This window comes from Cynocephalus volans, chromosome 9, assembly GCF_027409185.1.
Source record: "Cynocephalus volans isolate mCynVol1 chromosome 9, mCynVol1.pri, whole genome shotgun sequence".
In the NCBI taxonomy this organism is placed as follows: domain Eukaryota; kingdom Metazoa; phylum Chordata; class Mammalia; order Dermoptera; family Cynocephalidae; genus Cynocephalus; species Cynocephalus volans.
This window is the reverse complement of record NC_084468.1, coordinates 7,768,857-7,783,063: the sequence shown is the minus strand read 5'-3', so window position 1 is coordinate 7,783,063 and position 14,207 is coordinate 7,768,857. Positions and strand designations below refer to the sequence as shown.

The 14,207-nt window shown below is 45.7% G+C and overlaps 1 protein-coding gene across 1 annotated transcript in view; it reads left to right on the top strand.

Annotated features, from left to right (window-relative positions):
• The window catches only part of SLC2A9 (solute carrier family 2 member 9), a 207,109-nt gene that overhangs the window by 31,699 nt on the left and 161,203 nt on the right, over positions 1-14,207 (top strand). The window contains exons 4-5 of the mRNA XM_063108514.1: positions 7,808-7,932; positions 13,198-13,343. Of these exons, the coding sequence (XP_062964584.1) occupies positions 7,808-7,932; positions 13,198-13,343 (271 nt within the window). The remainder of the gene's footprint in view (positions 1-7,807; positions 7,933-13,197; positions 13,344-14,207) is intronic.

Below are 14,207 nucleotides of genomic sequence, written 5' to 3'. Positions count from 1 at the left end.
TGCATTTGTTTTCTATTTGTGTGGAATATCTTTTTCCATCCCTTCACTTTCAGTCTATGTGTGTCATTGTAGGTATGGTGTGTTTCTTGTAGGCAGCATATAAATGGGTCATGTTTTTTTTTTTTTTTTATCCATTCAGCCAGATTTTTAATTGAGGCATTGATCCATTTACATTAAAGATTATTATTAATATGTGAGGTCGTACTCCTGCCACTTTGTTGGTGTTTTCTGATTGTTTTGTGTATCCTTTGTTCTTCTCTTTCTTATTTGTTTATCCTTGTTGTTTGGTGTTTCTCTGTATTGAGAAGAAAAATTTTCTTTCTATTTTGTGTATCTATGCTACCACTAAGTTTTATATTTTGGGGCATTTTTACGATGGTGTTATTATTCTTTCTCTTCTAGATGTAGGACTCCACTAAGCATTTCCTGTAAGGCCAGTTTGGTGGTGATGAATTCCCTTCATTGTTGCTTGTCTGAGAAGACTTCATTTCTCCTTCAGTTCTGAAAGATAGCTTTGCTGGTTATAATATTTTTGGCTGGCAGTTTTTTTCTTTCACTACTTTGAATATAGTATCCCATTCTCTCTTGGACTGTAGGGTTTCTGTTAAGAAGTCTGCTGTTATTCTAATGGAGAGTCCCTTATAAGTGACGTGACACTTTTCTCTTGCTGTTTTTAGATTTCTCTGTCTTTAACTTTTGGTGGTCTGACTCTGATGTGTCTTAGAGAGGAACTTTTTGGGTTGAATCTATTTGGGGACCTTTGAGCTTTCTGGAGTTGGATGTTCATATCTTTCCCAAGACTAGAAAAATTTTCAACTATTATTTCATTAAATATGTTGCAATACCTTTTTTGTTTTTTCTCCTTTTGTAATGCACATAATTTGAATATTTGTTCATTTAATAGTATCCCATAAATCCTGTCGGCTTTGTTCATTTTTTTAATTTGTCTTACTGGGTTACTTCAAAACAGCTGTCTTCAAGATCAGAAATTCTTTCTTTTGTGTGATCTAGCCTGTTGTTGAAACTCTCAGTTATATTTTTTATTTAATTCGGTGAATTCTTCAATTCCAAAATTTCTGCTTATTTTTTTATGATATGTATCTTTTTGTTAAATTTCTCATTTAGATCATGAATTCTTTTTTTATTTCATTAAATTGTTTGTCTGTATTCTCAGTGAATCTCCTTAAGATTATTAATTTGAATTCCTTTTCCAGCAAGTAGACTGTAAGGTCACCAAGGAAGGAGATGCTAGTGAGGTAAAGGAAGAAAAGATGATTTTATTAGCAAGCAGCAAGCAGACCTGCTGTGCTGATCCGAAAAACAGCATCAGCCCGGGGAGGCAGTTGGGTGTCTTCTTTTATAGGGTTAAGATTGGCATCTGGCCTAGCCTAGGGAGATGGTCACAATGTTCCACTCTGGATACAGCCTGTTCTTGGGAACAGAGACATGAGGAGACAGAAACCTTGAGCTCATGGCAGAAGCAGTTACAATGTTACACTCTGGGTATAGCTGCTCAGCCTGCTTGTGGGAACAGAGACTTAGGGAGATAGAAGCTTAGAGAAACAAAACCGAAGGGTGGGGGCTTTCTAAATGTCAGGTTTTCAGCTCCTGGGATCTAACATAGGCAATTCTCAATTTGTTGGCATCAGTTATTAGAGCATTATTGTGTTTCTTTGGTGGTGTCATGTTTCTTTTTTCTTTTTCTTTTCTTCATGTTTCTTGTTTCCCTGCACTGATATCTGTGCATCTGGTGGAATAGTCACCTCTTTGAATTTTGTAGAAAAAATTCTGGCTTGTGTGGGGAAGGACTTTTACCTGCAAATGGGCTTTTGGGTGTTGATTGGGTAGACTACAGTGGCTTTGTTCTGGATGGGTGCAGTAGACTTTGTGTAGTTTCTTCAGCTGTAATCCACTTTGGCTATGTCTGAGTGTGCCTCAGCAGCCTATTCTTGGAGATTTGTGGCAGCAGTGACACAGTCTTGTGGGGGGGGTGTCTCTGTGTTGGTTCTTGGGCTGGGGTGTGCATGTGCTCACTGTGAGTCATCTTAGGAGCTGGCTCACTGAGGATGGTTTTGCTGGGTTGATTTTCAGGTTGGGGGTGTGGGCGTGTGACATGTCAGGGATTCTGGGGATGGTTCATCATTGGCAAGGTCATCATGCTGATTCTCTTACTGTGTATGGGCCCACCAGGGTGTGTCGATAAACTGTTTCTCACTCGGATGTGAGAAACATGCAATGGCTCAAAGACTTGGGGGTGGATCCAGCAAGGGCACGACCGCTGGGCTGTTGCTCTGGGGATGTGGGCATGCTTTGTCTCACCTAGCTGGGTGGAGGTCTCCTGGGGCCAGTCCACTGCACCACTTCTTGATCCGGCTGTTGTTCTGAGTTGGGGGTGTGAGCATGCTTTGACTTGAGTGGCTGGTATAGATCTGTTATAAGCCAGTCCACTGCACCATTTCTTGATGCCAGGTGTGAGGTCATGCTTCCTTCAGCAGTTTGGAAGCAGGTCTGCCAAGGGCAGGGCTCTTGAGCCTTCTCAGGCAATGGAAGAGGTTGCTAGGTGAGGCTGTGAGAGGGGGCCCAACCTGCTTCTTCTTGGACAGTGGGCAAGGCCACCAGGCAGGACTGTTGAGGGCATGACTCTCCAGATCATGGATGCACTTTAATTCTTCCACCTGGGATGTGTTAGTTAGAGTAGGGACCTGTGAGCTGTTTTTCTGGGTTGGGAGTTTAGATGCATAGAAGTCAGCCCACAGGCAAGGAGCGACAGGGTGTCTGTCTGATCTCTGGCCATGAATGTGAGGGTACATCAATTCATCAGCCCTGGAGGTGGCTTCTCAGATGTGCAGGACTAGAATCACAGCCAGTCCTGGGTCCAGGCTTCAAGCCACTGAGATCAGGGCATTGTAGTCTATCCTGTGAGGGAGCACAGTGACTACTGGCCCCAGGGCAGGGCGTGCTCCTGCAATGGCTCTCGTTTCAAGATGGCACTGTACCGCATCAGCTTGGGTCACAGGGGTGGCAGAATGAGAGGTGCACAGTGTGTGCTCCTGTTCAGAAGCAATGTGGTGTGTGAATTCTAGGCAGCTCCCCATGCTTGGCCCCAGGCTTGCAAGGGCTGTGGAGTCCTCCTGCATTAGGAACTACAGGCCTCTGTGGTGAGGATGGGGGTTGATGTAGACCCTCTTCCTACCTTTTCTCCACATGGAAATGTCTTTCCTGCACTGATGGTGTGGTGGAGAATTGGGGCAGCTGAGGCCATGTGCCTCTCTCTTCTCTCTTTGCTGCCATCCCAGGCATTTGTTCTCCACAGGGATCTTGCCCATCTCTTGCGGCACTCCTGTACTCTCCCACAGATGCTCCTGTCAATATTTAGCATCTATTAGTTGTTCTGGCCCTTTTCTGTGAGAGGGATGCACCGCAGGCACCTCTAGTCAGCCACATTGCCCCGCCTCCTCCAAGAATTCTATTTTGAACATGCTTGTTTGAGATGCCTACTAGACATCCAAGTGGAAGTGTCTAGGAGGCAGCCAAATGTGCAAGTCTGGAGTTGAGAGCAGAGTCTGGGACAAAGATATGACTGGGAATTGTCATCAATTAAGATGATGGGACTGGATGAAATCACCCAGGGAGGGGGTATAGAGACAGATGGAAAAAGAAGAGAGATCAGCTAGAGCTCTGAGACATCCCAAGGTGAAGGGGTTAGGGATGGCTGGCTGGTTAGCTCAGTTGGTTACAGCACAGCCTTATCCATGACAATGTCATGGATTTGGATCCCGGTACTGGCCAGCTGCCAAAGAAAAGGGAGGGGAGGAGGGTGTCTAGGGAGGTGAGGACAAACCAGCCTAGAGACTGAGAAGGAGAGGCTGGCGAGGCCCCAGATGTCCAGAGACCATGTTTCAACAAAGAGGGAGCAGTCAACCATGTCAAGTGCTGCTGAGAGGTGGGCAGACTCTGTTTACTAAGGAGTCTCACTCCGGAAGGGAGTGGAGGCAGGGGAGTAGCTATAGAGGGGTGAGGGACAAGAGACAGTGTTTGGATGTGCTGGTGTGGGAGTGATTGAGTAGAGAAGGGATGAATTCTTTACTGAGGCAGGGGGATAACCAGGAAGGAGAGGGTGAGGTCCAGTGCACAAGGAGCCTGATACGCCTTAGGTCAGAGAAGGGAACTCTCATCCAGAATGCAGGTGAGCTGGTGGGTCTGAGGGTGGGAGAATGAGCTAGTCCTCATCTGTTAAAGCCTTTGCCTCCTCCTTGGTAAACTGAAGATACCATTAACACCAATAGCTACAGGTATTAAAGATGAAATGAGATAATTTGTGCAAAAGTCATGAGCTTTTTAGCACTACATGAGGGTACTTCAAAAAGTTCGTGGAAAAGTAGAATTGAAAGATAATACAAAATTTTCCGTGAACTTTTTGAAGTACCCTCATGCAAGAGGTCTCATGTTGAGTCTGTACTAAGGTGTGGGATTCTCTAGGGCCCAAGAATCTCTGTATTTGTGTTATTGGTGAATCTGAAGAGCAATCAGGCTTAAGAGCCACTCAACGAGGCTAACATTATTTTTATGATTATCGTTAATTTTATCTTACTCACATGTCCAGTTTTGGCTGCAGGAGGGCAGTGCAGAAGGTGGATGGGAGGAGGAGTCGAGTTCTGATTTCTATTTCTCGCTGTCTGCAGAGTCAAGAACGTACTGTTACGCCTAATATCCAAGAGCCCTCGGAATCTGGCCACAGCGTTCCTCTCCTGCCTATCTCTCTCGACAATCTCTTCACAACCTTCTCTTACACTAGACTCCACACCGACAGGGATTTGTCCTGGGTAGAACTGGGACCCATGGATGGAAGCTATAGGGAGGATATTTTGGCTGCTTCCACCCCTGGGATGGAAGGTCAGAAGGGAGAGGCAGCATTGCTAGGGTTCAAACACCAGGGCCACAGGGTAGAGGGGGCAGGTTGCTGGGACCACAGAGAAGGCTGGGCCACAGAGGAGGCATACCTGCTGCAATGGGCGCAGAGAGGAGGGAAACACCTGCTTCTTACCTTCCCACCCACCAGATGTTGGCCAGTCTTACCAGGAAGTCAGAAGGCAAGGGACCCTGGGAAATGTAGTTCCCTTTGAAGTGGAGCAGGGCAGAGAAAGGAGAAGGGGTCAGAGGACAAACAGGCGAGTGACGGGCACAGTTCCTGGGTGTTCAACTCTCATAGCCTCTATATCGTTACTTCTAGAAGTCACGAGGGTTGTATTTGATTTTGAGTGACAATTTGATGACTGTGTTCCTAACTAGATTGCAAGGTCCATGCGGGTGATTTTAAGAACAACTTTTATTCTCCCAGTGTCTGGCATTCACTGAATATTTGCTGACTGGACACCTGAATGAGGGGCCATGGAGAATGTGCTTTCAGTCCAGGTCCGCCGGCTCCCGAGCCTCGACTTCCCACCACTCTTCCCAGCCCTTGCCCAGCTTTCTCTGTCAGGTTGACGTGTCAGTTCCCTAGCGGACTGCAAGGAAGGGCCGTGAGTACTGAGTAGTGCTGTCTATTGTCACCATGCTTTGAGGTTCCACCAAGAAGAGAAATTAGTACCTTCAGGCTCATCTTTATGGGATCGAGTCTGTGACCTTCCTCATCAGAGTCAGGGAGATTAATCTTGAATGGAATTTTTGCTTTGAGTGTCTGCTAAATCATAATTTTTTTTCCTCCATCATGAGGTCCATTTAAATTGATATTTTAAGAATGAAATTGTACTTATTTTTTGAATAATTAATGCATTCATGTGGCTTAAATTTACAGAGGACCAAATGAATATAAATTAAGAGTTTCCTTTCCATTTCTGTTCTCCAGCCACTCAGTTCTCCCCGCTGGAGGCAACCAGTGTTACCACTTTTTTGTGTGTCTTTCCCAAGGTTTGTGCCTAATCTATACACAAAAACACCACTTTTTCACACAAATTGTTGCATATTTTACACAAAGTTTTTTACCTTGCTCTTTGCACTTAATATATCTTGGAGATCTTTTCAGAGCAGAATATAGAAAGCTACCTGTTTTAATGTCTACATATGTATCACCATATGGGAGGTATCATAATTTACTTAAATAGTCCTTTATTAATAGACATGTATTGTTTCAATAATTTGCTATTATAGAGAATGTTGTAACAAGCAATTTTGTACCATAATCATTAAGCCAGAAAAGTCAGTAACTGTAGGATTCTCCAGGAAGATGTAGAAAGAAAAGAAAATTTAATGGAAAGTCCTAGACAAGTCAGAAATAATGGATAGAGTTCTGACCTGAAAGTGAAGAGTTCTAATTCCTGAAAGTAATATTGAAGTCTCCTTTCAAATTCCTAGCTTCTCACAATACAAAACAATTTAATATCTAACATTGAATTTTTAGGGGAAAAAAAATAGGCTGTGAGAAGCTAAGATGTTTTCCCAACTCCTTGACTCATCAACTAAATGACCTAAAACTAGTTATAACTTGCTAGTGTCCTAGTTAAGTAGTCTATAAAATAGGGATAGTAAGAGTACCTACCTCATGGAGTTGTTTTGAGGATTAAATGAACTATTCATGTAATATGCTTAGAATAGAGTCCATCATATAGAAAAAGTTCAGTGTGAGCTATTGCGTGTGAACTATTATGATCATTTTGCAAGTGAGGAAAAAATACAGAGCAATGAAGTGCCAAGTCTCCTGGCTCCTGAAAGATAGAACTGGTGCAGTAGTCCAGGTCCCCAGGCCTCCAAGTGAGTCATGCCTCTCAAGTGTGAGGTCTTAGGGATATATTCACGAAAGAGCGATAGCAGTCCTGACCCATAGCAATCAATAATGCCTATTGCCATTGGAATTTGCCTTGTTTGAGGGGATTAATCTGCCCTTACACTTAGCACTGCAGTTTATCAAATCTAAGATGCCATTGAGTGTAAGAAGTATTGTTATGTTATGAACCAGGAAGGAAGGAAAGAAGGAAAGAAAGAAAGAAGGAAGGACCAAAGCTGTAGGATGCTATGCTGGTTATCAAGCTGTTGTGTCTCAGCTCTGCACTTAACCTTCTGTGCTCTTCTCTGTGATGCTGGGGTGGGGACCTGTGCCCCTATTTGTCCTTTGCCAAGAGGGACACTCAAAGAGGAGGGAGAAGAGACTGCTCTTTTTTGTTTTCCTGAATTTCCTGCCAGTCCCAGCAATGACCTTGGCAGTTGATTTCAGCTTCCAACTTTTGTCCACTCCCCAGAAGTAGACTCATGGTCCCCCTCAGAGGAAATGGGCAGTGCCCACCCATAAAGGTCTGAGCCAAGTATTCAGGGCCATCTTTCCAAGTCCCTAAGACATCAGCACCACATAGGCAGCACCTCCTCTTTTTGAACACCTCAGTCCTCTGATACCTGCTTAACCAATTCCCTATGTTAAATTTTCACTATTAAAATAACTAGAGTGGTTCCCATTTTCCTGCCTGGACCCTGACTCTTGACTTCAGAAATGTTCAATGAAAGTCTTAGACTCAATGAAATAAAATACTACAACAGGGAATTCATAGATGTCAGGGCTGACGGTGCCTTTGGAAGTGACCTAGTTGACCCCAGTGGTGAGCCTGAGGGAAGAAGTACCTTGTTCAAGGTCACACAGCCAAGGTGACATTGGGGGCTGGACCCACGCTCCTGACTCTTAGCCAGTGCTCTTTCCACTGTGCCTGAGCTTCACTCTGCTGACCCCTCTGAAGGGCCCGCTCCTCTCCCTGCTCCTGGGATGGACAGGCCAGTGACACACCTCATGGTGGGACATCCTCATCAACCCTTCTTTTCCTTCCAGGAAGCACACTTTGCTGGTCAACAACGGGTTTGCGATTTCCGCTGCATTGTTGATGAGCTGTTCTCTCCAGGCAAAAGCCTTTGAAATGCTCATCGTGGGCCGCTTCATCATGGGCATAGATGCAGGTGAGACTTCACCATGATGGGGGAGGGGGTATTAACACATTCCGGGGGGGGGTGTTGAATGGGACCCCCTACTAGTTTTGAGTTGCCAGGGACCAAGGATGCTAAACCCCCCACATAAGGAGGGACAGTCCCACAGAAAGCACCATTCCATTTACAGTGCTCTAGCACCCTAATCGAGAAATGCTGGGCAGGGTAGACCAAGTCAACCCAAAGTCACGGATGGTCTTCAGCAGGTCATGGCTTCTGCTCTGTCACTTCACCATAAAACTCATAGTCCAAGGTTATCTGTGGCTCCCAGGGAGCTTGTATGACAACTGTTTCCTGTTAGACCTGTGGCTCATTCATTCATTCATTCATTTATTCACCACACATTTTGGGAGAACCTGCCATGCCTTGTGTTCTGTATGCTGGGTCACAGTGATTGACAAGACCCAGCCCCAGGAGCTTCCGTACCAGTGGGGCGGGCAGATGCATAATTACATACACAGGGTAGGTAGTAGCAAGTCCCAGGAAGAAAAAAAAGCAGGGCAGGGGGCTAGCGAGGGCTATTTGAGAAAGGCCAGTCAGGGAAGACTACTCCAAGGAGGAAATACGAGCAGAGACCAGAATGAACCAAGGGTGAGAACCAAGTGAGTATCTGGGGATGGGGTTCCCCACAGAAAGCAGAGTGCAGGGGCTGAGGCAGATGGGTGCTTGGCACGCTCCTGGAGGCCAGTGTGTGGGAGCTCAGGAGCGAGGGGAGTGTGGACACTGACGAGGCAGAAGAGGAGCCAGGGCCGGGTCGTGTAGGGCCTTGTAGGCTGTTGTGAGGACTGTGGGTCTGTGCCGAGCATGAGGGGAAGGCAGGGGAGGGCTGAGAGGAAGGCAATGTGGACTGTTTATGTTTCAGTACGATGGATCCCTCCTGCCCCCGTGTAGATAAGAGAGTGAGAGGGAAGCCAGGAGTGGAATCGGAGAACGACTTAGTTGTCCTGGGGAGAGAAGCCATGGCTGGGACAAGACGGCGGTAAGGGAGGTGGCAGGAAGCCAGATCCTGGCTGTGGCTGTGCAAGTAGGAGACCCAAAACAAACAAACTCTGCCTTCTTTCTAAGTATGCAAATCTGTATAGTATTACTTTTAGGCATTTGTGGAAAGATTGCAAGCTTTAGGATTAGAAATCCCTGCGTCTGGATACCATCTCTGCCGCATGCCAGTTTCTCATTTTTGGTAAGTTACATAATGGTTTGAAGTCTCAGTTTCCCCATGTGTAAAATGGAGATAATAATACCTGTTTTAAAAGGCTGTGATAAGCCTGAAGTGAACATATAAATATGAGGGTACTTCAAAAGGTATTATTTATCATTGTTCTGCTACATGAGCCCAGTTAGGAGCTGCAGTAGGAGTCTCGGTGGACGTGTCCACGTCTGCTGCATTAGTTCACAAGGTTGGTGGAAAAATAGAATTGAAAGATAATACACATCTTTCATGAACTTTCTGAAGTACTCTTGTACTGCTCAGCACTGCCTGGAACCTATTATGGGCTCATTCAAGGCTAATTCTCTCCCTTGTCGATGTCTTAAAAGCTGAGGGCACCAGGCTGAGCAGCAGGAGCTGTCTCAGGAGAGGTGAGCGGGAGAGCAGGGGCCTCGACGTGAGGCTGGGGAGGACTGTTCACTTACCTTCATTGTCCTGGTGGCAGGGATAGGGGTAATATTTCAGGACTTTGTAATAGTCTATACTCAGGATAAAATTACTCTCTGGTCTTAATATTCAAGTTGAAGGGAGATGGCTATAGAAAAAAATGTTCATTGGTAGGAATAATGGCTGGTGTTGATGTCGTGTTATATAATTTACCAATGGTGTTCATGTATTTCCTCTCCTTTGATCTCCTCCTCACATTGAAAGGATGTTTTTTAGTTTTCATTTTATGTATGAGGACATCGAGGCTCCAAAACGTGCGAAAGTAAAGAGGTTAAGGGTGAGGGCTATGGATTCAGGCTGCCTGGGTTCCATCACTTACCTGGGTTAATTTCATTAACTTGTCTATATCGGTTAGGTTTTGCTGTATATTAAAAAAAAAAAAAGTTGGCTACAAGCAATAACCATTTTATTGAGCTTCCAATTCTGTGGGTTGGCTGGGCAGTTCTGCTCTGGGCCAGCTCTGCCGATCTCTGCCGGCCCTCTCATGTATGCTCGGTCAGCTGCAGGTCAGCCAGCAGCTGGAGGACTTAGGATGGTCTTGCTCATGTGTTTGGCTGCTGGCAGGTGGGTTGGTCTCAGAGGCTTTCAACAGGACCAGCTCACCTCTGCTCCACATGGCCTCTCACACTCTGATAAGGTGGCCTGGGCTTCTTCACATGGAGTTCTTAGGGTTCCAAAGAGCAGCAAGAGGAGAAATTTCTTTTTTTTTTTTTTTTTTAAAAGATGACCGGTAAGGGGATCTTAACCCTTGACTTGGTGTTGTCAGCACCACACTCAGCCAGTGAGCGAACCGGCCATCCGTATATGGGATCCGAACCCAGGGCCTTGGTGTTATCAGCACCGCACTCTCCCGAGTGAGCCACGGGCCGGCCCAAGAGGAGAAATTTCTAATGTGCAAGAACATTTGCTAATGTCCCTTTAGCTAAAGCACCTTTCACAGACAGGTGCAGAGTCAGTGTCAGAGAGGACCAACTACCCAAGTACATGGATGCATGAAAGCTGAACAAATTGGGGGCTACCACAGCAACAGTCTACCTCACTGTCTTAGTCTCTTTCTCGAGTGACTTAATAGTAAGGCCTCTATATTAGTTAGGGTTCTCCAAAGAGACAGAGTGAATAGTATATATTATAAATATATGAGAGGGTTTTATTAGGGCAATTAACTCACACAAATGTGAAGAAAATTCCCACGATAGGCCGTCTGCAAACTGGATGCTGGTAGCGTGGCTCGGTCCAAGTCCGAAGGCCTCAAAACCAGGGAAACTGATGGTGTCCTTGGTGTAAGTCCTGGAACCCAAAAGCTGAAGAGTCTCGAGCAGGCAGGAGTCTCCTCCTCAGGCAGGAGAAAAGAGTGTATCCCAGCTCCAGCGGATAGAGAGAGAGATTCACCTTTTTCCTCTGTCTTTTCTTCTCTCTGGACCCCCAGTGGATTGGATGGTTCCCACCCACATTGAGGGCAGGTCTTCTCCACCCAGGCCACTCAGGCTCTCATACTAATCTCTGCTGGAAACACCCTCATGGACACACCTAAAAAGATAGCTTTACCCAGTTTCTGGCATTCCTAAATCAAGTTGATACCTGGAATTAACCTTCACAGCCTCTTTATTGGATCATGTAAAAATTAAATGATCTACTGTGCATGTGAAACATTTTGTACAGTTCCAGACAGTTAGTGGCCCCACATCCCCACCTCAAGAATGGTGGTAGTATAATTATTATTATTATTGTTGTTGTTGTTGTTATTATTATTATTATTATTATTATTATTATTATTATTATTTATTCTCAGTTACTTCGGTGCTGATTCAGGATTTGGACCCAGATAGTTGGGTTTCAAAGACCCAGCCTACTTTGGAGAAAGGTTGGATGACACTGGAGCATACAACCTTGAAAGTCCTTTTCTAATGGAGGCAGCTGAGATTCTCGCTTTCTGGCACTTTTATATTTCATCCATCTAGCCCTTTTACTGTTGCTTTGACTGTCTAGCTAACTTGGGGGAGGTGACACTTATTACACAAAACTAGTTGCTCTCTGAATTTCCTTAAATAAAAGTAAGCTGCATTCGAAGATAGACATCACTTTTACAAAACAACAGAATTAAAACAAATTCTAGAATGAGAGACCTATTAGGACTCTATTGGGCAAAACCTCTTTGGCCATCCCTGGACATCATTTGGTGATTTAGGCAACTTACTCAACCTCTCCATGCCTCAGTTTCCTCATCTTTAGAATGGAGATAATTTACTTCAGAGGGTTATTGTGAAAAGTCAATAAATTAATATATGTAAAGAGATAAAAAGGACCCTTGCTACTTGGTAAGCACTGTATATGTTAGCTATTATTATCACCATCATCACCATCATCACCATCATCACCACCATCACCACCATCATCACCATCACCACCATCACCATCATCATCACCACCATCATCACCATCACCATTATCACCACCATCATCACCATCACCATTAACACCACCATCTCTATCACCACCATCACCACCAACAGCACCATCATCACCATTACCACCAACAGCATCATCATCACCACCATCATCAACATCACCACCACCATCATCATCACCACCATCACCACCATCATCATCACCACCATCACCACCATCATCATCACCACCAACATTACCATCATCATCACCACCATCATCAACATCACCACCACCACCACCATCACCACCATCACCACCAACACCACCATCACCACCACCATCACCACCATCACCATCATCATCACCACCAACACTACCATCATCAACATCACCACCACAACCATCACCACATCACCACCATCACCACCACCATCACCACCATCACCACCACCACCACCATCAGCACCAGCACCACCACCATCATCACCATCACCATCATCACCACCACCACCACCACCATCACCACCATCACCACCACCATCACCACCATCACCACCACCACCACCATCAGCACCAGCACCACCACCATCACCACCATCACCACCACCATCACCACCAACACCACCAACACTACCATCATCATCACCACCATCATCAACATCACCACCAACATCATCATCACCACCATCACCACCATCATCACCACCATCAACATCACCACCAACACTACCATCATCACCACCATCATCAACATCACCACCACCACCATCACCACCATCACCACCATCACCACCACCATCACCACCATCACCACCAACACCACCACCACCACCACAATCACCACCACCATCACCACCATCACCATCATCACCACCACCACCACTACCATCATCACCATCAACATCACCACCATTATCACCATCACCACCATCACCACCACCATCATCACCACCATCACCACCACCACCATCCTCACCATCTCCACCAACACCATCATCTTCTCCTAAGAAATGCACATTCCAACCATAATTTATGGATTAAATAATAAAGTGCTTGTGAAAGGCTTGGGAATGGTGCTCTGGCCACAGTGCTATTTATTGTCAAGGGCAAAGCAGAGCCAGGGGCAGGTGCCGTGACCAGAGTGCCTCTCCCTCAGGAAAGACAGCTTGCTCACTGGGGACGTTCTTCCTCTGCAGGCATCGCCCTCAGTGCACTCCCCATGTACCTGGGAGAGATCTCGCCCAAGGAGATTCGTGGCTCTTTGGGGCAGGTGACTGCCATCTTCATCTGCATTGGCGTGTTCACTGGCCAGCTACTGGGCCTGCCCGAGCTACTGGGAGTGGTAAGTGCACACCCCTCTCATCTCACTGTTACCACTTCAGGGCTGAACCCTTCCTCCAAAAGCTTGTCCCTATGGGCTGCGATTGCTGAGCATTCAGCCTTTTACTTATTGTTGGAGAAAAGTTGTTGCTGAGTTTCTTTGATTAGGTTTGATAGAGAATACATAACAAATCCAAACCTTACAGAATGTTCAAATCCATTCACCCAATAACTAAACAGCTCAATTAGTATTTGTTTGGGCCTTTTTCTTTCTTATACAAACCTATATAAACATATATGGTTTGTTGTAGTGTGGGGTTTTTGTTGGTTTTGTTTTATTTTTAATGGAATCATGCCATACACATTCTGCAACTTGCTATTTTCATTTAATATATTTTTGGTTTCTTTCCAAGATATTTTGCTTAGCTGTACTTCACTCCTGAGTCTTGTTTGCCCTAAATAAATAGGTAGTTGCATAGTCTTCTGTTTTTGACTTGTTGTTTGGGAGGCAGGAAGGCCTGAGTTTGAATCCTAGTTTAGCAATTTACTTGGCAAGAAGGAACGCCTCACCTAGGTTGCGGGGGGGGGGAATCAAGGAAGGCTTCTCAGAAGAGGTGGCCTCTAAATTAACCCCTGTAGGGTGAGCAGGAGTTAGGCAGGTGGTGATGGAGGCTGGGAGAGATGACAGTCCAGAGAAAAAGAGTAACTAAAGAAAAGGCACTGCCGTGGGACAGGACCCTGTGAAAGAACTTGGATGGCTTGGAGTCTGAGGAGATGGTGTGCAGGGGGGAGGCTGAGAGATGAGGCCCCTGTCCACTGAACTGCAGCAGACTTCATCCCGGAGGAATTGGGAGCCTGGGGCAGCCCTAGAACAAGAGTGACACAG